Source organism: Heptranchias perlo, chromosome 4 (genome assembly GCF_035084215.1).
Source record: "Heptranchias perlo isolate sHepPer1 chromosome 4, sHepPer1.hap1, whole genome shotgun sequence".
NCBI classification, from domain to species: domain Eukaryota; kingdom Metazoa; phylum Chordata; class Chondrichthyes; order Hexanchiformes; family Hexanchidae; genus Heptranchias; species Heptranchias perlo.
In genome coordinates this window covers 54,864,152-54,889,297 of record NC_090328.1, presented here as the reverse complement: position 1 = coordinate 54,889,297, position 25,146 = coordinate 54,864,152, and the positions used below count along the sequence as shown (strand labels likewise).

General features: G+C 40.6%; 1 protein-coding gene across 1 annotated transcript in view; it reads right to left on the bottom strand.

Annotated features, from left to right (window-relative positions):
- The window catches only part of wdr36 (WD repeat domain 36), a 110,617-nt gene that overhangs the window by 63,369 nt on the left and 22,102 nt on the right, over positions 1–25,146 (bottom strand). The window contains exons 6-10 of the mRNA XM_067982947.1: positions 23,770–23,824; positions 19,503–19,635; positions 18,851–19,026; positions 8,231–8,351; positions 1,872–1,937 (exon numbers count right to left, since the gene is read on the bottom strand). Coding sequence (XP_067839048.1) covers positions 1,872–1,937; positions 8,231–8,351; positions 18,851–19,026; positions 19,503–19,635; positions 23,770–23,824 — 551 coding nt within the window. The remainder of the gene's footprint in view (positions 1–1,871; positions 1,938–8,230; positions 8,352–18,850; positions 19,027–19,502; positions 19,636–23,769; positions 23,825–25,146) is intronic.

Below are 25,146 nucleotides of genomic sequence, written 5' to 3'. Positions count from 1 at the left end.
GTTCTCGGAGGGTTCAAGTACAATGTTCTGGGATTTTTGAAGTCCACTTGGGATGTCATTTACTGAAAAAGTTAAGGAGGTTGGTCAGGCAGAATTCCTCCCTTCTGAATTCATGTCAGCTACTACATGTTAGTCTTTATACAAGCAATCCTCAAGTTTTATTATTTTACTCTGCACTGATGTAAGACTGATGGATGCTTAGTTGCGTCCCGTGAAAGACGCCCTCGTAAGAACGGGATAGGACGCTCGACTCGTCGATTGACAGTTCCGACGGGCTACAGTGAAAAATCGCATAGACCTCCTCAGAAGACTAACACGGGACACAACCAACAGAGTACCCTTCGTCGTCCAGTACTTCCTCGGAGCGGAGAAACTACGCCATGTTCTCCGCAGCCTTCAACATGTCATCGATGACGACGAGCACCTCGCTAAGGCCATCCCCACACCTCCACTACTCGCCTTCAAACAGCCACCCGTTCGCAGCAAATTACCCAGCTTTCAGGAGAACAGCGTCCACGACACCACACAACCCTGCCACGGAAACCTCTGCAAGACATGCCAGATCATCGACACGGATACCACCATTACACGAGAGGACACTACCCACCAGGTACATGGTTCATACTCCTGTGACTCGGCCAACGTTGTCTACCTCATACGTTGCAGGAAAGGATGCCCCAGAGCATGGTACATTGGCGAGACCATGCAGACACTGCGACAACGGATGAACGGACACCGCACAACAATCGCCAGACAGGAGGGTTCCCTCCCAGTCAGGGAACACTTCAGCAGTCAAGGACATTCAGCCACCGATCTTCGGGTAAGCGTTCTCCAAGGCGGCCTTCAAGACACACGACAACGCAAAATCGTCGAGCAGAAATTGATAGTCAAGTTCCGCACCCATGAGGACGGCCTCAACCGGGATCTTGGGTTCATGTCACGCTACACGTAACCCCACCAGCGAAAAAAAGTTATCTGTTTTTAATACAATGGGTCATTCTCTCTCTTTCTCTTCCTTTCGGATGTTTCTCTCTCTCTCTGTCTGTCTGTCTTTTGTTCTGGCCGTTTGTATATTCGGTGGTCCTGTATGTAACATCTCTCTGTCTGAACACTTTGATTGCCTTGACAACAGGCAGTTGGAAAGATTATCTGTAATCACCAGGCATTGTTCTCTGACTATAAATGCGGTAACCTTCAGGGAATCCCACACTTCACCTGACGAAGGAGAAAGCCTCCGAAAGCTTGTGATTTTCAAATAAAACTGTTGGACTATAACCTGGTGTTGTAAGATTCCTTACATTTGTCAACCCCAGTCCATCACCGGCATCTCCACATCATGTCATTCCAATCTTGAGACTTCCTAGTAGCACTTCACAAAATCTATCACTTGTCTTTCTTAGTAACGTTAGAAAAATACCATCCATTCCTGAGGAATTGTTTACGTCCCTTTTAGCCTACGATTCCATCTTATTTATATATTCCCCTTGAGCTAGATGATAGGACGTTTGAGGGAATGGACAGCAAATGTATTTTTTTTTTAAATTACTCTGTGGAAGAAGCCTCCATATGATGCTTTCTCACCCTTCCAGAGGACCCAGTTGAGAAAACTAATCAAGCATGGGGTGAAGAAGGAGGAGGGAGAAACTCATTGTGGCTCTTTACCGACATTATTCTCAAAAGAAAGTTAACCAACAAATGTTTAAAAATAATTTCAGAAAGATGCTAACACTTAGTCATAAAAAGTGCACAAGTAAAATACTTTTGCTGCTATTTAATGAAATGATTACATATTTTAAAATGTAGTACATTTTAATTACACTCCAAAAAAAATCAACTGCAGTATTTCCATCATACTGTTCAACTAAACTTACCCTGTCCCAAACTCTTATTAAAACGTTCATGAATAGTGGAAAATGACTGCAAAGTTCCATCCCGTCCTATAATAACAAAAACAAATGAGTGAGTGAAGTCTTAAAAATAAAACAGTTTAAAAAAAGTAAAGAGCACTAAAATATGGATATGCAGCCGTACTTTAATCATATTTGTTTACGATAAGAGTAGCCAAATTATTCCTGGAGACCACTGCACAGAACAATGAGACCACTTTTATAGTACTGAGCCACTTCCATTGGAAGATTAGTAATATGCAATGGTTACTGTTCAGCTTAGCCTGTCCCAATTTCAACGTACAATGTGGGGTGGATTTGGCAATAATGGGGAACAATGCATGCACAGCTTTTCCTTAAGTCATAAACTTGATTTAGCCAGTCTGTTCAGGGAAAGGTCCAGATAAGCTAACAAAATCTCTGCTGATCTAAATGGGGAGGCTGACAGACCAGCCTATAGCTAGGCCCTAAAATGGAAAACCCAACCTACTTCACAAAATAATTACAGATGAGGGAGATTTTTTGGCCCATCTTGGTTCATCCATTCGGAAATACCCCATAAAAGGTCCTTCTGCAGCATCAGATTGCTTCTTAAATGATTCCTGCATTTTTGCCTTCACTACTCTATTTGGAAGTCGATTCCTTGTATGGATCGCTGTTAAATGAAGAACGTCCTGATATGAGTCTGAATTTACCTTTTACTAGTTTGAGCCTGTGTCCCCTTGTCCTACTCTTGCAATTTCAAGTAATTTTCTGGATTGACTTTTTCATACTATTAACAATATTATATACTTCTATAAGATCTTGTGTTAGAGCTTCTCCATTCTTTTATCATAACTCGGAACCCTGACACTAGAGATCAACCTTGTGGCTCTTCTCTCCACAGCCTCCATCACAACAGTACCTTCATTGCGTCCCAGCGATCAAAACTAGATGCAGTACTCAAGGTGTGGTCTGACCAGAACATTATATAGCTTGATCGCTACTTCCTCAGCCTTGTTTTTTTTCCCCACTGTGTTGGCTATGTAGTTGTACATTCTATTCACTTTGTTGATTGCTGCTCTGCATTATTTGGAAATATCTACCAAGACTCTTAGGTGTCCTTCAACTTCATGCTTAGCCATTGCAACACTATTCATGGAGTACGTGTTGCCAAGTTTTCCTTCTTACGTGCAGTATCTTACACTTGTCCATATTAAATTTAATCTGCCATTTTTCTGCCTATTTCAGTTTAACTCATTTTGTAATTTCTGTGCTGCCTCTAATTCCCCTCCTGGTCTGGCATCATTTGCAAATTTGATAAATTTTCATTGAGTTGCTGAATGCAAGTCGTTGATTTAAATTAGAAATGATAACCCCCTAACCCAACAACTAACAAGTAACCATTATTTTCTACCAGTCAGCAATTTCTTATCCATTCCCAAGACTTTTGTTCAATTCTCACAACTTTAAGCTTGACATCGCCTTTCATGTGAAACTTTGTCAAATGATTTTTGGAAGTCCACATCCAACACATCATAAGGTTTTCTGCAGTCCACTTGGGATGTCACTTCCTCAAAAGAAGTTAATGAATTTGGTCAGGTAGGATCTTTCTCTTCTGAACCCATGCTGACTCTATATTAGGTTATTGTGCAAATAATTCTCAAATTTATTTCTGATAATCTATCCCATTATTTTACATAGGAATGAAGCAAGACTAATGGGTCTATAGTTGCCTGTGCCTGTTTCGTTGCCCTTTTTGAACATTGGCGCCACAATGGCTTGTTTCCAATTTAATGGCACCTTGCACAGTTTCCAATATACATGATAAACTCGTCATCGGAAGTGACCCTGAAGTATAAGCTAGTAATTTTTTTTTTTTAAATGGTTCATGTATTTTGCATTGCACTAAGGTACCAATGCATGGGACCATGAAAGAGTCGTTGTGGGTTCAGTTCATTGCCAAATTCACTGAGTCCCCTTCTCAGCTATGTCCCCGCAAGAAGATATCAAGCAGAAGTCTAGCTCTTTTGCATAGGAAAGGAGGGCATAGCACTCATCTCTGGTCACTTCCATGCACTTCCTTCTAAATGATATGAATGGAAGATTGCCTGAAGCCATCTCTGTGTCCAGAGATTTCATTCCCTTAAAGTAAGGACATGGAAGGATGCAGATTAGTGGTGTAAGCCAATAATCTGATATGCTGTTGTCCATGAGAAAGGTTGCTACATGATTATGCTTCACAAGTGATTGCGAGTTTTTTTTTTATGGCTGTTCCTATATTTTACTTTGATGAACTTTTTTGCAAGTTAAGAAACACAGTTGGGAAACTCCAAAGAGGACGTGATATGTAAATAAATTAGAGATAGAAAGAATGGGGCCATAATAATGGGTGACTTCAATTTTCCAAAGATAGATTATTGTAAAAATAATACAAGTGGTAAAGGAGGGAGGGGCATTCTACAATGTATCCAGGAGTGCTTTCAAGATCAATGTTTTTAGGCCAACAAGAAAGGAGGCAGTGCTGTAGAGAGTTCTGGGAAATAAAAGTAGGACAAGTAGATAATGTAAAGGTACAGGAACATCTAGCAATCAGCAATCATAACAATTAGGTTCAATATAAAAATAGAAACAGAGAGGAACAATTCAAAATAAAAGTAAGTAACCATAAAAAAACCCCACAAATTTCAATCAAATTAGAAAGCAAAGTTGGCAAATAAGACAGACGAATAATGAGAGTTTGAAGACAGACTAACATGGAACATGAAGGGAAATAGTAAAGAATTTTATTGACACACAAAAGATAAGTGTAGATTGTTTAGATACTAAATGAGTACTGTTTCCAGTTTTGTAAAAAAGAGTAGGGTAGTGGAAATGAAAGAGTACAAGAAGAAGAGATAGAGCAATTAGACAAGTTAACTATAAACATACAAGTAGTACTGAAAAGGTTGGTGGCACTCAAAAGTGGAAACGGCATCTGGTCCTGATGACATCTTTTAATATAAAAGCTGTGCCAGAGGACAAGATGCTAATGTAACATCTGTGTTCAAGATGGGAGAAAGGAATGAACTATAGACCAACTAGCCTAACAGTGGAAGTGGGTAAGCTTCTAAAGGTCACAATACAGGATAAAATTAATATTTGCTTAGAAAAACATGGGTTAATCAAGGATAGCCAGTACAACTTCGTAAAAGGTGAGTCATGTCTGACATATTTAGAGTTATTTGAGGAAACAGTGCGCTGATAAAGGAAGTGCAGTGGATGTTGAATACACAGATTTTCATAAAGTATTTGATAAAATGCCAGTCATATTTTGGGATGTTTAATCAATTGGGATTGAGTTACCTTTGTGTTTAAGTATTGTGTTTTAAAACACGGTGAAGTGACATAGATTTATTTTAGAAAAGGCACAAGTTGCAGGCATTGAAGATAGGGACTGGTGTGTGGATCATCACAACTGATACCATCAACAGTCTCATCCCATTAACTAGGATGTGGAGATGCCGGTGATGGACTGGGGTTGACAATTGTAAACAATTTTACAACACCAAGTTATAGTCCAGCAATTTTATTTTAAATTCACAAGCTTTCGGAGGCTTCCTCCTTCGTCAGGTGAACGATGTGAAATTACCCATTAACTAGGACAGACTCCATTCATTTTGAGAACAGGAGATATTCTCTTTAAACCTGCCACCCCAAGGGAGGAGAAGTAACCAGTTTTATTGATAGGGCTGCTGGCAAATTCGCAGATGGCGGGGGGGAGGATCCAAAATCAAGGGAGGGGGGGGGTTCCCACCAGGTAAGCTTGCTGGGCCTGGATGAAGCACTCCTGCTCCTCTGCGCCCATAAGCAATGCAATAAAGGCACTCGCCTCGTGGATCCAGCCCTTCCCGCCCGCTTTAACCTGATGTGAATCAGAAACGATGTGAAACCTGAACAGGTAAGGTTAAATTCATTTTACATTTGTAATACACAAAAAATTAAGTGCCTTAACTATTGCAATGACGAACATTGCCCCTTCAAGTATCGGCCCGCTGGCTTTAAGCGGGGGCAGGACTTCCGGGTGTCTGCTGTGCGTGCGCATCCTAACGCGTCTGGGTCAAATGCAGAAGTGGCCGTATTGGAACCGGGATGCGGTCCCATTCCAAATATCTACTATTTTGACTGCCCGCCCACCCTTTCTTGGAGGTTAAAATTATGCTTAGTGAGACATGGGCAGATATAAATCGTTAAGCTGCTTTATTGCAGACAGCAAGTGAACATACAGAGTAACAGTCAAAGCAAATTCCACTTTCTTAACTCAATCTCATTTCTCTCCTAGAAAAATAAATTATCCACCCGGTCTCTTCTGTGGGCTGACTTGTTTTTGGCATTACCTTTCTTTCAGACTACTTCTAACTGCAAAAACTTACCACCTATATTTTTAGTTTCTAGCTCCGGATCTTGGGTCAACACTTCGGAGACTCCTATTTAAACTCTGCCACGTGTCACCTGGCTATAAAACCAGCTACCTCTGCTCCCTCACCCTTGGAGTGTATAGACAGGTTAATAGTTTGGGCAGATAAATGTCAGATTGAACAATGCGGAGGTATGTGAGATAATCCATTTTCAGATGAGAGTAAGAGGAAAATACTCAATGATAAAACTTTAAAAGTAGGAGTGTTAACAGTTCAGGTACATTAATCTTTAAAATGAATGGGAAAGTTGATAAAGCTGTAACCAAAAGCAACGAAACAAACTGCGCTTCTAGGATTAATAGGCGATCTGATAATGGTGTTCAAAATTATGAGACCTTTTAATAATATAAACATGGAAAAACTATTTCTAGAGGCCATAAATTTAAGACCAACAAAAGGACAAAGGTTAAGAGAAATATTTTTATGCAGACAATTGCTAGCACATGAAATATGCTACCAAAAACAGTGGTAGAAGCAGAATCCATAAAATTGGAAGTAGTTAAATATTTGAAATAAAAAAACTTAAAAGGACAGAGAAAACATAAAAGAATGGGACTAAGTGGATAGTTAAGAGCTAGTGCAGGCAGAATGGGGTAAGCCACAAATCTACATGGTTTGCTTTTGCTGTTAAGGCAGGGTTATCTATATATAAAAAAAAAATCAAGGTAAACTGCTGCTGTTGTGACTCTCAGGTAACTTTCATTTCAAATAGTTCTATGATTTTAGAAGATATGCTACTGCAAGCGCTACTGGGATTAAAAACTTAAGAATCAGAATTCAAAGCCTCAGTTGCATCTTAAATAGACCCAAACAGCACCACTAACAAGTTATAACAATTGCCACCGTTTAGTTTGTACATCCAGTTTATTTTAATTCTTCGGGACTTTAGAAAATGCTCCAACACAGTTGGAATGTTCTTCGCAGCATTACTTTCAGACTTCAGAAGAAAAGAAATCCAGAAGAGTTAAACCAGAAGCAAAAGGACCCCCCTTCCATCTAGAATAATCTGCTTTTTAAAAATGGGAATCACATCTTGTCCAATTTGGATTTTGGAGAACCTAGAAATATATGAATATGTCATAAGGATGCTGATGAAATCCCCTAAGGCAAGTATACAGCACTATATTTATGATTCTTTTCAGTGTGGTGATAAGTCTTCTGTTCCTCAGATTTCAAATACCACATACATTTTGCTACATCAGACAATATCTTGAACTTTCCTTGGCTCTTTTGTCTCTACATGCTCATTCATTGAATAATATTGTACTTTTCCAATACATGTGGAGAAAAGAATGCAATGGCAGAAGATTGCCTAGTTTACCAAAGCCATGAAGAAGCAAGTGATGAATGATCTTTTACAATGAGTTTGCAATTCACCAGATAATGTAGATGTATGCAAAATAGCTTACATCAAGGAGGGGGTAATGAACATTAAGTCACGGTATTTTCTTGCATGGGATACACAGCAGTTTTGTTTTTATTACAAATAAAAACAGAAAATGCTGGAAATACTCAGCAAGTCAGGCAGCATCTATGGAGAAAGAAACAGAATTAACGTTTCAGGTTGCTGACTCTGTCAGAACTGGAAGAAGTTGAAGATTAAATAGGTTTTAAGCAAGTGCAGAGCCAGTGAAAGGGAGGAAGGGGAAGGGAGGAAAGAACAAAAGGGAAGGTCTCTGATAGGGTGGTGGACAAGAGTGATTAAATGACAAAAAGGGATGATGGTGCAAGGCGAGAGGTAACGTGACAAGTAAAGAAACAAAACTTGTTTACTTTGTTTTTATTACATTCAGGTGAGGTCCATTCTGATGAAACCAAGGTATCTTTCTACAAAGTGGAAGCTTATTTTCATACAGTTAGATAACTGGAGACCAAGCAATAACACATCAAAAAAAAATCTGTTCTTACCAGAGCTAAGAATATTTTGTCCATCAGATCCATGATATTTTATTTTGGTTGGAGGGGCACTGTGTCCCATACGGCATCGTAAAAGGCGACCTCCACCCCCTGGAGCATCAAAAATCCAGACCTGTCCATGAAATAGAATACATTTATAATGATTTTAAAAAGGGGTAACAAGGCTTTTCACCACCAAAAATTTCTCCAAAGCTTTCCCCCAGCAAAAGTATTCTCTGACTCTGACCTGTTCTACCATCTCCTGGCTATTAATATCAGGTCCCATAGCACCCAGCTCATGTTGGTTCTTTTGATTAATTGCTTCTTGTAACAATCCAATAATGTGTCCAGAATAATGCTTTCACTCCTACTGTACCCTCATAGATTTCCTAATCTATCCATGGTAAATTGAGACCACCCTTAACAACTGCATCTGTCCATGTACACATTTCCGTTATTTAACTACAAAGTTCTTAGCTCTTGGTTCAATTTATTTTCTTCCCCTGGTGGCCGAATGCAGTCTCTCATCTTTGCCCGCAGGGTTTCACCTTATCCGCACTCAGACCAGATACTTTCCTAACTATAGGGAGTCACCTGTGACTTAGTGGTAGCATTCTCACCTAAGTCAGACGATCGTGGGTTTAAGCCCCACTCCAGAAACTGCAGCGCATAATCTCAGCACTTCAGTGCAATACTGTGGGACAGCTATCTTTCTGGTGAGATGTTAAACCAAGGCCCTATGTATCCTCTCAGGTGGGTGTAAAAGATCCGATGGCACTATTTGAATAAGAGCTGGGGAGTTCTCCCCAGTGCCTGGTCAATATTTATCCCGCAACACAAAAACAGGTTAAGTGGTCATTTATCTCGCTGCTGTTTGTAGGACTTTGCTGTGCACAAATTGTCTGCTGTGTTTATCTACAAAACAATAGTGACTACATTTCAAAAGTACTTAATTGGTTGTGAAGTGCTTTGAGACATCTTGACATGTAAAGATACTATATAAATGAAACTTCTTTCTTTTACCTCCTTCACTTTCTTTTTCCTAGGTTATCTGTTTGTCTCTTCCCCTGCCATAGTAGCTTTAATTCTCCCCCACTTCCCTATTTATACTCTCTGCAAGGACAGTAGTAACTGTCCAATTCATAGTGAAGCCTGTCCTTCCCTTGGCCCCAGAACTTGTACCAATATCCTGGAAATCAAACTCTTCCTCCTAAACCATTTCTCTAGCCATGCATTGACATATTTAATCTGTTCCTCTGAATTCTCCAGCAAGTGGCACCAAAGTAATCCTGAGACCACTACACTTGAGGTCTTGCACTTCAATCTAAAACTTATTCCCAAAAGTCTCCCTGCGAGAGCTGCATTCTGCTTTTCCCAATATCATTGGTTTCTTCATAAATTACATCTGGTGACTTCATAGGACTTGCTTGTGATGTCCCCTGCATTCAAATAGCCTACCGGCACTTGTCGCCATGAATCATACGTGAACAGATACTTGCACATGGTATTGACGAGTGTCTACAATTTGTGGAACCAAATCCCAGGCAAGTCTATAAGTTCAGGTCAGAAATTAGATGTACAAATCTTTAAAAGTAGAACCCTTAAAATCTTTAAAAGGGGTTTAGCTAGATAAATCTTTAAAAGTTGATGGGCATGTTAATAAAGCTGCAAAAAAGCAAATGGGTTTATAAATAAGGGAATAGGGTACAAAAGCAAACAGGTGATGCTAAACCTATACAAATAATTAGTCAGGTTACAGTTAGAATACTACTTCTAGTTTTTGCCACCCTGCTTTAGGAAGACTGCCAAGGCCACGAGAATGTGCAGAAGAGGTTTAGTAAGATGACACAAAGATCAAGGGGTGTTAGGAGGACAAGCTAGATAAACTGGGCCTATTTTTGATCATACAGAGAAAGTTAGGAAGAGATCTGAGATGGGTATTCAAAGTTTAGAGAGCTTTGATGAGGTAAATAGGGAAAAATGATTTCTCCTGGATCATAAGGGGGTACCTAAAGGGTATAAATTTAAGATCAATACCAAATGAATGAAGGGAGAAGTTATTAGATTATTTTTAAAGCAGAAGATTGTTAGAACATGGAATGCCCTGGTAAAAGCTGTGGAAGCAAAATCAATAACAGCTTTTAAAAGGGAAGTGGATAAGTACTTGAAATTTTTTTTTTAAATGGTTATCAAGAAAGGACAGGGAAATGAGGCCAAGTGGATAACTCAGAGCCAACAGACAAAAGTTGCGCACTATGGCCTCATTCTGTGCTGTAAAATTCTATGATTCTATGAATCATAGAAAATTGATGAGGGAAAAGTAGACTATCCAACACTTGATTATTCGTTCTGCAAATTATTAGGCCATAATTTGCTGTCAAAATAACGGTTAGGCTAATGGCACTCGCCGTTATTTATGCATAAATGGCACAAGAACTTCAGGTGAGGGACAGATGTATGGGTAAACTCAAAAATCCAAACATTGCTGTCCAAATTGCGCCGCTCTTCTATTAGCTTCGCAAAAACGGCATCTCGCTGCCTGGCTCACCATTGAAATGCATTAAATGGCATTAAGTGGCTGTATTTGTTCGATAGTTACGAACTAAACTCGCCACACAAAGTTAAGTCTTATCCATTTCAATCTAAGTACCTACAACAAAAACAACCTGCATTTATATAGCGCCTTTAACATAGTAAGGTGGGAGCATTATCAAACAAAATTTAACACCAAGCAACATAAGGAGCTATTAGGTCAGATGACCAAAAGCTTAATCAGAGAGGTAGGTTTTAAGGAGTGTCTTAAAGAGGAGAGCGGTGCCGAGAGTTTTAGGGAGGAAATTCCAGAGTGTGGGGCCGAGGCAGCTGAAAGCATGACCACCAATGGTGGAGCGATTAAAGTCAGGGATGAGCTAGGGAGGGGCAGGGCCATGGAGGGATTTGAAAACAAGGAAGAAAATTTTAAAATCGAGGTGTTGGTGGACCTGGAGCCAATGTGGGTCAGCGAGCACAGAGGTGATGGGTGAACGGGACTTGTTGCGAGTTAGGATATGGGCAGCAGAATTTTGGATGAGCTCATGTTTACAGAGGGTGGAAGATGGGAGGCCAGCCAGGAAAGTATTGGAATAGTCAAGTCTAGAGTGATAACAACGTGATAAGTGTTAATTACTGCCAGTTAACCTCCCTCTCTCTCTGAAAATTCTTTCCTTTCTGCCTCTTTTCTCTCTCTCTCAATCCAATTTTTCTATCCCTCTCTATTTCTCTCTGTAGCTCATTTGACATTTGACCCTTGACCCTCTCTAATTTGCACTTCCTTCTCGGTCCTCGCACTATTAATTCACAATCCTTCAATCTGATTGGATAAGGAGATACACAGTTGCTTGCCCTGTTCACTCAGGTCCCAGATGTCATTTCCCTCGCTGCGATGTTATCAGCTCGCACTTTCAGCAACACGCAAAAAATTTAGAAACCTAAACATACAAGGGCACGTCTAATGAATGGCAAACGCCATTAGATGCCCTACTACAGCAAGTTATGGCCCATTATCGTTCTTTCCTTTTGCAATGTTTGTTTCCACAGGGCTGCCTCGAATACTGCATCATACGGTCCTTTTCCTACACAGTGCCATCCACAGGCTGGAAATGAGTACAACAATGTATTTCATTATAAAAATTAAATTATAGTGCCACATACTGGCCAGAGTCTAGTCCCACAACACCATAGCAAAACTTACTACTGAGCTATAATAATTATTCGAATTTTAACGTAGAAAAGTCCTAAGGCGCGTTATACAGGTGGCGGAAAAGGAATTTTTTTTTTAAGATTAAAGACAGAACACTGAGGCATGGGTACAGATTAAGAAAAAGGAATAAAATCTTGACCTCACAATTCATCTTTTTGACCATTAAAAGTGCACAGGGAGGCAGGGCTAGAGGAGATGCAAGCCTGGAGGAGGTTGCAGAGATAAAGTAGGGCAGTGCTGTGGAGGGATCTGAAGTCAATGAGGATTAACTTTAAAGGCTGTAGACAGATAATGTAAATTAAATTACAGAACTGCTAAATTTCTTTCAGAAATAAAACAACTGCAAATGGTGGAAATCAAGTAAAAACAGAACATAGTAGAAATACAACGGACCCTCCGTTAAAATTGAAAGATAAACTAGCCGCTTAACCGGACCGAAGAAAATAGAAAAATCGAGGAGAGAGATAATGGGTTAATCAGTTTTATTAAAAGTGTAAAACTAGTGAAGGAAGTATGAAGAGCATCTCAGTGAAGCAACAAAAAGAAATTAAAACAGCAAGTCACATGAAAACAACTAATAAAAGAAACTGGTAAAATGGATAAACCAGGTAACTATAGGCCAGTCAGCCTAACATTGGCAGTGAATAAGCTATAAGTAATAGGCCATAATATGGGGTAGAATTAATACTCACTTAGAAAGACATGGGTTAATTAAGGACAGCCAGCCAGTATATAAGAGGTAAGTTATAGCATACAAATTTAATAGACTTTTGAAGAAATAGTCGATAAAGGAAACACAATGGATGTTGAATATGGATTTTCCTACATTATAAGTGACTATACTTCTAAAGTACTTCATTGGCTGCAAAACGCTTTGGGACAGCTTGAGCTCGTGAAAGGCAGTATATAAATGCAAGTACTTTCTTTCAAAAGCCACTGGATAGGGTGTTGCATAGGACCCTCAGATAAAATGACGGCACAACTGTACTAAAGGGAAAGTGACAGCATAGATAGGAAATTGGCTCAGGGACAAAGAGAGTTGTGGTTAATCGATGTTTTTAAAACTGGGACGGACGTAAGTAGAGGCCCCAGCCCGGGGATCAATATTAGGACCGTTGCTCTTAATTACATCAACATACGGTTGAGGTGAGAGTGACTGCCCTTGACACCAAGGCAGCATTTGACCAAATGTGGCACCAAGGAGCCCTAGTAAAATTGAAGTCAATGGGAATCAGGGGGAAAACTCTCCAGTGGCTGGAGTCATACCTAGCACAAAGGAAGATGGTAGTGGTTGTTGGAGGCCAATCATCTCAGCCACAGGGCATTGCTGCATGTGTTCCTCAGGGCAGTGTCCTAGGCCCAACCATCTTCAACTGCTTCATCAATGACCTTCCCTCCATCATAAGGTCAGAAATGGGGATGTTCGCTGATGATTGCACACAGTGTTCAGTTCCATTCGCAACCCTTCAGATAATGAAGCAGTCCGTGCCCGCAGGCAGCAAGACCTGAACAACATCCAGGCTTGGGCTGATAAGGGCAAGTAACATTCACACCAGACAAGTGCCAGACAATGACCATCTCCAACAAGAGAGAGTCTAACCACCTCCCCTTGACATTCAACGGCATTACCATCGCCGGATCCCCCACCATCAACATCCTGGGGGTCACCATTGACCAGAAACTTAACTGGACCAGCCACATAAATACTGTGGCTACAAGAGCAGGTCAGAGGCTGGGTATTCTGCAGTGATCACCTCCCGACTTCCCAAAGCCTTTCCACCATCCACACGGCATAAGTCAGCAGTGTGATGAAATACTCTCCACTTGCCTGGACGAGTGTAGCGCCAACAACACTCAAGAAGCTCGACACCATTCAAAGCAGCCCGCTTGATTGGCACCCCATCCACCACCCTAAACATTCACTCCCTACACCACCGGCACACTGTGGATGCAGTGTATACCATCTACAGGATGCACTGCAGCAACTCGCCAATGCTTCTTCGACAGCACCTCCCAAACCCACGACCTCTACCACCTAGAAGGACAAGGGCAGCAGGCACATGGGAACCGCAACACCTGCACGTTCCCCGCCCCCCCCCCCCCAAAGTCGCACACCATCCCGACTTGGAAATATATCGCCGTTCCTTCATCGTCACTGGGTCAAAATCCTGGAACACCCTACCGCACAGCACTGTGGGAGAACATTCACCACACAGACTGCAGTGGTTCACTACCACCTTCTCAAGGGCAATTAGGGATGGGCAATAAATGCTGACCTTGCCAGCAACGCCCACATCCCATGAACGGATAAAATAAAATACGGCACGCACTTCCTTTTCGCAAGTCTTACTGTTGACATAAGATTATTCAAAAATTGTGACAACAATTTAATGTAAATCACTTGGCAAACATTTATAATAGAAATTCCTGTAAACACTCTCATCATGGTGCAATTGCAGGCCTCTCGCTGCAAGGTGCTGCTGTGAGGAGCCTGATCCCATTACTCAGCTACTGAGCCTCCCTGCCTTCCAAAGCAAGTAACTTTGAAGTTTCCTTCTTTTAGACTTTGTGCCTCCTTCTGGCTTCGAACCACACCTAGTGATACTGCTAGAATTCTCTTCAGTTCCTTCCCACCCTATTTCTATTTCTTTGGCCCTACAGGCCATTTTTGCATCACTCCTTCTCCCTTATGCAACTATGGCCCAATTTATTTTTCAGTGGTTCTGGCTTGGGAAGAGGGGGCTGGGGAGTGCTTTACAGCCTGCTGGTTACAGGGTAATAGAGAACTAGCAGGGGATATGGGAGGAATAGGCAACCGACAGAATACATAGGGGTGTGTGCGCATGTGAGAGCGAGATTGTTGGAAAGGTGGTCCAAAAAGTAAGAGAGAGAGAGAAAGGGGATTTATAAATACAGCAATTTTTCACTTGTCATAGTCCTTCATCACAGCATTTGCAGATTTTTGCCAGAGAAGCAACACTGTATAATAATTTTGGGCTAAATGCAGAAACAAGAAAAACAACAGCTGTGTACACAAATCAATGTCTACTGGGTGGGTGGGGTTTAGCTTTAGTTTTCAAATTGATGTCATCAGTGAATTCCTCCATGTTGTATAAATTGCCATAGACAATAGTAGTTATCAATTTATTTGCCATCTGTCGCATCAATATGATACCAGTAAAATGTGTTCAGATCAAAATGTTTAATTACATTTTTAAAAACTGTTTTTACAATTTGTACATCTTTAGGTCCGCTCATATTCTGGGCATGGGTGTGGCAGGTGATCCACTCAGGATTTCACCAATGCAGCCTTGAACTAAAAGGCTAGAACAAAAACTACTTGTATTTATATAGTGATTTTAGCGTAGAAAAGCATCTCGTGCTTCTCAGAGATATAATCAAAAAAAAATGGACGCTCAGCTAAAGAATGAGATAATAGGAGGGGTGACGAGAAGCTTGGTCAAAGAGGTGGGGTCTAAAGACTGTCTCAAAAGGAAAACAGGGGAAGTGGAGAGGTGAAGTTCATGGAGGCAATTCCAGATCATGGGGCATAGGAGACTGAAGGCCAATGGTGGGCAAAGGGAGTGGGGGTGCACAAGAAGTGTCAGAGGAACGGAGCATTCCAGAGGAGTGGTGTATAAGGCAAGGACTGGTTGCAGAGATAGGGAGAGAGGAGGACAAAGGGATTTATGCACAAGGATGAGATTTTAAATTTGACGTAGTTCAGCAAGGTGCAGGTGAAGGGTGAATAGGATAGACTACATGCAAAAGAGTTTTGATTGAGATGATGTTTATGGTGGAAAATAAGAGGTCACCTAGGAGGACATTCGAATAGTCAAGGCTGAAGGTGACAGAAATGTGGATGAAGATTTCAGATGCACTGAGGTATCAGCCTTTGTGATGGACAGGATATGGGGTCAGAAGTTAAGCTCAGGGTTGAATAGAACATCAGGTTGCTAACAGTCTGGTTCAGCCTCGGACAATGTCTAGGGAGGGGGGTGGATTCAGTGGCAAAAGTACAGTTAGCACTGGGAATCAAAAACGATGGCTTCGATCTTCCCAATGTTCAACTGGAGCAAATTGCAACTTATGTTGGACAAAAAGTCTGACAAAACAGAGGCAGTGGAAGGCCAAGACAGTTGGTGAACAGAGAGGGCTGGGTGTCATGAGCATACGTATGGAAGCTGACCCCAGGTCTGCAGCAGATGTTACCAAGGGGTAGCATGTACATTCCCTGCCTGACCCTCTCCCCCTACAGGATAGATCCTCAGGGGATTACAGAGGTGTGAACAGAAGCTGTTTCTGGAGACGTTCTGGCTACAATCAGATGAGTAAGAGTGGAACCAAGCAAGGGCAGTCCCACTGACAGAAGAGGTTGGCCCACCGTGTCAAAGGCTGCAGAGAAGTTGAGGAGGGACAATGCATCATGGTGACTGTCACAGAACATGCCATTTGTGACTTTGGTTAAGGCTATTTCAGTGCTGTGACAGTGATGGAAACCTGACTGGAGAAATTCATACAAAGAAAGATTGGCAGGATTTGGGAGAAAACAACACATTAAAAGAAAGAGGAGAGGGTGGTTGGAGATAAGGCAGCAGTTTGTAGGGACAGAGGGGTGGAGGGTGGATTTTTTGAAGAGGGTTGGTGATGATGGTGGTTTTGAAAAGGGAGCTGGACAGTACCCGAGGAGAAGGAGCAATTTACAATGTCAGCTACCATGGGGGCCAGAAAGGGAAGTTGGGTGGTCAGTTTGGTGGAAATGGGGTCAAGGGAGCAGGAGGTGGGTCTCATGGACAAGATAAGCTCAGTGAGCGCATCAGGGGAGATAGGAGAAAAATGAGGGAGAAGCGGGTTCGCCTTGGTGAGCAAAACAGAAAGGAGAAACAGCAGAATGATGGTCTCAATCTTAGAATAACAAAGAAGTCCATTACCTCTTCACAATTGTTGTTGGAGGTGATGCTTGAGTGGGCAGGGAAAGGAATTTCAAGAGAGGGCTGGTAGTAGAGAAAATATGCTAATGGTTAACTTTGCTTTCCAGGATAATCCTGGAGCAGTTGGTGGGTTTGGCAAAGGAGAATGAAACCTGATAGCACTTGATGTGATCCAGCCAGATCTAGCGATGATGACTAAACCAGTTGTGCGCTAATATGCTCAAGTCTGCACCCTTTGGATGTGAGGGAGTGAATAAGGGGGCAGTAGCAGGAAGAATGACCAGGATGGGAGAGTGTAAAGCTTTGCTGGGGAAAAAGGGCATCAAAGGTGGAGGTGAGGGAATGGTTGAGCAAAGCAGCAGCTGAAGTATCATGGCGAATATGTTAGATGACATGGGTTAAAATGTAGAATGCCGACTCCAGTAAAGTAAAAACAAAAAGCATATGAATGTAGGCAGAAGATTCCATTCTCTGTTTGAATCATGCCCTTGCGAGAAAAGGCCGTTCCCACCTGACATGTATGTCATTCTCTGAACCCTAGAAACATCCATACATGGTACTGCCCATTACTAACCTTGTTAAAACTTAACTAATAGTCTGGAGATCTAAGATAAGGGAAAAAAAAGAGGAACTTGCTAACTTTCGCAAGTAGGTAACAGGATTATCGAAGAGCAGCTTCACCCATTTCATTGGACCATTGCATCACGTACACTGCTCAGAAATGTACATCAGTTTGCATGTGAACAAGACATGATCATGTCATGCTAGGTATGCCATAAATGGACATTTAAGAAACTTGTAAGCAACTAGGGAAAAAAGGCAGCATATTGTAGCACAACACGAGGGCTGTGGATGCTCAGTTGTTGAGTATATTCAAGACTGAGGTCGATGGATATTTGGACACTAGGGGAATCAAGAGATATGGGAATAGGGCGGGAAAGTGGAGTTGAGGTAGATCAGTCATGATCTTACTGAATGGCACAGCAGGCTAAAGGGGCCGTATGGCCTACTCCTGCTCCTATTTCTTATGTAACTTTGGATTCTACCCAGGAAGATTGAGCTCAAGAATTGTAACTCGAGAGATATTATTTCCTTGAATAAGCTTGCTTGGTTGTAAGTTCTTAACTTTGAATAAATGAACTTTACTTGGGCGCGTATAGTCTTAACATCATTGAATGATATTGCATAACTCAGTGGACCAGTTAACAAATGAAAGGTCAACAACTCGACAGTGGAAGATATGCAAAACCAGTGTGTGTGCCTTATTCCCTCTCAGAAACTGTCTGGCTACGACTCAGTGCCTCCTCCCACAGCATGGATGAAACCAGCAGCTCATTTGTGTTGAGAACAGTATGTTCATTAGTCCAATCATAGTTCTAATACATTGCACAAGCACCACTAATAACACAAAACTAACCTAATCTAAAAGTGGAATTCTTATTTAACCTGACACGAGTCAGAATAGTTGGTCACCTAACAGATCTATCAGAGGCAGTCAGGAGCAGAGAGACTGTCTGCATAATCACATTTCAAAAAATAATAATTTGCAGTCTGCTGTATATTATAAAACAGTAACACCAAAGGGTTGAGACAACTTCATGAACCAAGAAAGTGAAGTATCATCTTAACCGCAGAACGATTTACTGTCCTGAACATATTGTTCTTTGTAATACAAACTTAATGTAACTTTCCTACTCTAATTTTAATTTCTTTCCTCTGGGAGTGAATCCATGGCAAACAGTGAAAGACAGGCAGCTCCTGCAAACAACTGATCTGACTAACAAAGTAGCAATACAGCACATAATGTGAAGAGCACTCAGTAATAATTGTACAGTATATTAAGAACATCACATATTATATCTCAGTATTATCTATTCATGGATTTTTCTTAACCCAGTTTCCTTAAACATTATTTTCCAAACATGCACTAATCTAATGTCATTAACAACACATGTGTCATACCCGGATTGCATTGTCTTCAGCAGTGGTAATGAGAAGTGGTTCTCCATGAACAAATGTTAGTCCTGAAACTGCTGTTGTGTGAGTTTCCCTCATTTGACCAATCAGCTTCTTCTCCTCCAAATCCCATAGTCCAACATGACCCACAGGACTCCCAGCAGCCATCACTGGATAACCATCTTAAAAAGTAAAATGTGAAACAATGTTGTACCCATACAAAGAATGTTTTAATAACTACTTTGTGCAAAGTAATTTATAAAGGAGTGAACTTTGATGTGGCCCTGATAAATCAGACATTATAATGGATAGATGAGTTTTCTAAAAATACTGCAAACTACATAATCCTTCCTGTTTTGCAATATCTCAACAATTGAAAGATAAACATATTAGGCTTAACTGTCATCAGCAGATTGTACAATGATCAAATGTTTACTTCACACTATGAAACTAATCAAACCAGTCAACAATAAGGTATAGAATTGGTTGCTGTAGCACCAAAAGCATGACAAGGTCTGTATTTAAACAGTGATACTACAGCTGTATTTCAAAGATTTTTACATATTCGTAAATCTTAACTTAACACACAATATAACTAAAGCTTTCATTCACATCTTAAATTCCTTCTTAAAAATTGACATTGATATAATCAGATTACCTGTGCGAAATGATATTGCTGTGATTGGTCCCCAGTCTTGTTGAAATTTCATCAGCATTTCATCATATTTCAGATTATGAATAATTATCTGACCAGATGTGAGGCCTACAGCAACTACATCCACAGCTGGGGCCTAAACCATAGAATAATACCCAAGAAAAAATTGAAATTAAAATTGTTTGTGCAACAACCACTGTACCTTTACCAAAAATGTTTCAATCTTCCAATAGGATTATAAACATGACCACTGATTTACAGTAATTAATTCAAAATCCATATGAGATTTTTAATTGGTGTTTTGAGGATCATATGCCACAATTCCGTCCATTTCTCGTGAAAGCCACAAATCAGTGGCCATAATTATAAAATTCTAATCCTTAAGTACTAACTCATTTACAGTACTTTAGCAGGAAGTAACTTTCTTTTAAGCTCACTTCCCCAAATTAATGTTGTTTTCTTTTAAATTATACATTAAATCAAGGAACCATATATGTTACTATAAAATGAAAATCAAAAACATTTAAATCATCGGTTATCTTCCTGCATACACACATTGTAACAATTTAATTTGACCTCACTGCAGCTACAAACTTTGTTGAATTTGTAAGAAGTCTACCATGGAAAATGAATGGAGAAAGTCTTTGCTTTACCATAAGAATAAGCTGCATTGATAATGACCCCTAGCATTTTAAAGCTATAGTGTAAAAAAATTTTACCAATGTAAAAACTAAAATGAAAGTACTGTGAAACTGGATCATATTCTTTCCATTTAAATTGCATACAGTAGCTACACCTTCATGCCATTATGCAATTACCTCCCAGATGTAACACTACATTTGCATTTTATTCACATCATGGGTTATTGAGACATTAATGTCAATTGATTTTTGTCAGTGGGTGGAAGAAGGAATTTAGTGCTCCATAAATGAAATAGGCAGTGGTATGTGGTAGGTGTAGAATTCATGATAGGATAATCATACATGGACTCTGCCTCTATCCTAACATTAAAATGTAAATAGTATTTAGGCAGCAGCGAGAGGTGCTCTGACAATAAATCTTGGATCTGCCAGCTCTTCATTACTTTAAAGACAATCGCAGACTGGGACTGAGAGTAATAGCAGCCTAAATGATGATTTAGGTCATCATTCCAGCAGCAATTCAGTATTCAATAATATGAGCATTCCCATGAAGGTTGAATAATCCAAAAGCTGCCACTTGTTTGAACATTTATATAAAAAAAAGTGAGGGCATGGTGAGAGTGATGCATTTTGTGAAGGAAGAACGAGGAGTGGTAATATAAACTAAATGGTACAATTTTAAAGGGGATGCAGGAACAGAGATACCTGGGGGTTCACATACACAAATTTTAAGGTTGCAGGACAAGTTGATGAGGCTGTTAAAAAAGCATATGGGATCGTCAGCTTTATAAATAGAGGCATAGAGTACAAAAGCAAGGAAGTTATGCTAAAATTTTTTATAAATCACTGGTTAGGCCTCAACTGGAGGACTATGTCCAATTCTGGGCACCACACTTTAGGAAGGATGTCAAGGCCTCAGAGGGCGCAGGGGAGATTTACTTGAATGATACCAGGAGATTTACTTAAATGACAGCCATCCGTGGCTAAGTAAAGAAATTAAGGATAGTATCCAACTAAAAACAAAGACATATAAGGTAGCCAAACTTAGTGGGAGGATAGAAGATTGGGAAGTCTTCAAAAGACAGCAAAAAGGAACTAAAGGATTGATTAAGAAAGGGAAGATAGATTATGAAAATAAATTAGCAAAAAATATAAAAACAGATAGCAAGAGTTTCTACAGTTATATAAAAAGAAAAAGGGTGTCTAAGGCAAACGTAGGTCCTTTAGAGGATGAGACCGCTAAATTAATGGTGGGAAACATGGAGATGGCAAAAATGCTGAACAAATATTTTGTTTCAGTCTTTACGGTAGAGGACACGAAGAATATCCCAACACTGGACAAACAGGGGGCTCGAGGTGGGGGGAGGAGCTAAATACGATTAAAATCACTAAGGAATTGGTACTCAGTAAATTAATGGGACTCAAGGTGGATAAATCCCCTGGACCTGATGGCTTACATCCAAGGGTCTTGAGGGAAGTGGCAGTAGGGAATGTGGATGCTTTGGTAATAATTTTCCAAAATTCTCTGGACTCGGCAAAGGTCCCGGCAGATTGGAAAACTGCTAATGTAACACCGTTATTTAAAAAGGGTAGTGGGCAGAAGGCTGGAAATTATAGACCAGTTAGCCTAACATCTGTGGTGGGTAAAATCTTGGAGTCTATTATTAAGGAGACAGTAGCGGAACATTTGGATAAATATAATTTAATAGGACAAAGTCAGCATGGCTTTACGAAGGGGAAGTCATGTCTGACAAATTTGCTTGAGTTCTTTGAGGACATAACGTACAGGGTGGATAAAGGGGAACCAGTGGACGTAGTGTATTTGGACTTCCAGAAGGCATTCGACAAGGTGCCACATAAAAGATTATTGCTCAAGATAAAGAATCACTGGATTGGGGGTAATATTCTGGCATGGGTGGAGGATTGGTTATCTAACAGGAAGCAGAGAGTTGGGATAAATGGTACATTCTCGGACTGGCAACCTGTAGCCAGTGGTGTTGCGCAGGGGTCGGTGCTGGGTCCCCAACTCTTTACAATCTATATTAACGATTTGGAGGAGGGGACCGAGTGTAACATATCAAAGTTTGCAGATGATACAAAGATGGGAGGGAAAGTAGAGAGTGAGGAGGACATAAAAAACCTACAAGGGGATATAGGCAGACTGGGTGTGTGGGCGGAGATTTGGCAGATGCAATACAATATTGGAAAATGTGAGGTTATGCACTTTGGCAGGAAAAATCGGAGAGCAAGTTATTATCTTAATGGCGAGAAACTGGAAAGTACTGCAGTACAAAGGGATCTGGGGGCCCTAGTGCAAGAAAATCAAAAAGTTAGTTTGCAGGTGCAGCAGGTGATCAAGAAGGCCAACGGAATGTTGGCTTTTATTGCTAGGGGGATAGAATATAAAAACAGGGAGGTATTGCTGCAGTTATATAGGGTATTGGTGAGACCGCACCTGGAATACTGCATACAGTTTTGGTCTCCATACTTAAGAAAAGACATACTTGCTCTCGAGGCAGTACAAAGAAGGTTCACTCGGTTAATCCCGGGGATGAGGGGGTGGACATATGAGGAAAGGTTGAGTAGATTGGGACTCTACTCATTGGAGTTCAGAAGAATGAGAGGCGATCTTACTGAAACATATAAGATTGTGAAGGGGCTTGATCGGGTGGATGCGGTAAGGATGTTCCCAAGGATGGATGAAACTAGAACTAGGGGGCATAATCTTAGAATAAGGGGCTGCTCTTTCAAAACTGAGATGAGGAGAAACTTCTTCACTCAGAGGGTGGTAGGTCTGTGGAGTTTGCTGCCCCAGGAAGCTGTGGAAGCTACATCATTAAATAAATTTAAAACAGAAATAGACAGTTTCCTAGAAGTAAAGGGAATTAGGGGTTACGGGGAGCGGGCAGGAAATTGGACATGATTTTAGATTTGAGGTTAGGATCAGATCAGCCATGATCTTATTGAATGGCGGAGCAGGCTCGAGGGGCCGATTGGCCTCCTCCTGCTCCTATTTCTTATGTTCTTATGTTCAGGGGTGAGGGACTTCATCAGTTATGTGGAGAGACTGGAGAAGCTGGGATTGTTCTCCTCAGAGCACAGAAGGTTAAGGGGAGATTTAATAGAGGTGTACAACATTATGATGGGTTTTGAGAGAGCAAATAAGGAGAAGCTGTTTCCACTGGCAGGAGGGACGGTAACCAGAGGACACAGATTTAAAGATAATTGTTGAAAGAACCAGAGGGGAGATAAGGAGTACATTTTTCACGCAGCGAGTTATGATCTGTAATGCACAACCTGAAAGGGTGGTGGAAGTAGATTCAACAGTAACTTTCAAAAGGGAATTTGATATATACTTGAAAACAAAAAATATGCTTGCACAAGCACAATGGGCTGAAAGGCCTCTTTCTGTGCTGTATGGTTCTTGGAAAAAGATTCTGACATTTACAGTGCCAACTCTTTCACAGCATTTTTGAAAAGATTGTAACAAGTCACTTAAATGTTAAGGACTGTTCATGCAAAAGCCCCAATTATTTTTACTGGAAAGTGAGACCATAATACTTTCAAATAGATAATTACATTATATTTACACTGACTAGCAGCACATTACAAGAGAACACTGCACTGACCTGTTGAAGCACAGATACTCCTGAGCCCCAACCTTGAAACGTATATAAAAGTTTGCTAGAACATGATCAAAAGAAAAAGCAGTCATAATATTGGAGAGATTAAAAAGCACTGTTAATGGCTGAATTCTCATCACATTGTAGTTCAGTTAAGGAAATGACTCAGCTACATTTATGAGACATGATTAGCTGTTACTATCAAGTGTATTAACAATTAACAAAAAAAACTCCCATGAGTCACTTCTATTAACTATATACTCGGAATATGACTACACAATTACACACTAAGATTTTTCATGTTGGAGTAAAGTAAAACCACACCCATTTCAATAGAATATTCCAAGTGGCTAGTTGTCAATTCCAACAAAAGTATTGTATTTCAAAAAAATGTCTCTTGCTAAATAAGGGTTAACATAATAAAGTTAATTTGGTTAGATATAACATTTATTGTCACATACTTCTGACTTAACAGCTTTATGAAAGGAAATCTTTTCTACTAAAAGTAAGCTATTTCAAGCTGAATAAAAAAATGCAGATAAGGAAAAGGAGGGGGCCGAAGGTAGTTCATTTGGGGGAACCCGGGGGAAGGGGGGGTTGCACGAAAGCAACACTAATCACCCCTTACTTCTATCTTTCACTCCCTCCAGGAGAAGTTTCTGACCTTGGCACCTAAGCAGGTTATTCAGGAGACCTTCAGCTTCTAACTTGAGTCCTACCACATCAAAATGGGGACAAAAAAACTAATGAAAGCACAAGGAGTTATATCGCTCAAGGTTTCCCTTCTCCTATTTAAAATAAAAGCTGTATACTCCTACAATATAGTCAGTCATTCGAAAATAACGTGGCACATAATCCCAATGAGATTTTGTAGTACTTTTACAAATAAACTACCTATCAAGTACATTAAAGTTACAGAGCTCCAGTTTTCTCAGTAACCAGCAGGAAACAGGGACAAAGAGCAGTCATCTGCACAATGAAATGCAAATCCTATGCATAAGCAATAGAATTGCACTAGCACCTTCAAGACAGAACTTAATGCAGTATACGAACATACGGATTAAGAGCAGTAGGCGGCCATTCGGCCCCTCGAGCCTGCTCTGCCATTTGATAAGATCATGGCTCATCTGATTGTGACCTCAACCCTACTTTCCTGTCTACCTACTATAACCTTTGATTCCCTTGTTAATCAGGAATCTATCTAACTCAGCCTTAAAAATATTCAATCTTCCTGCCTCCACTGGTCTCTGGGGAAGGGAGTTCCACGGACTCACGACTCTCAGAGAAAAAATTTCTCCTCATCTCCGTCTTAAATGAGAGACCCCTTATTTTTAAACTGTGGCCCCTGGTTCTAGTCTCTCAGCATCTACCCCTTCAAGTCCC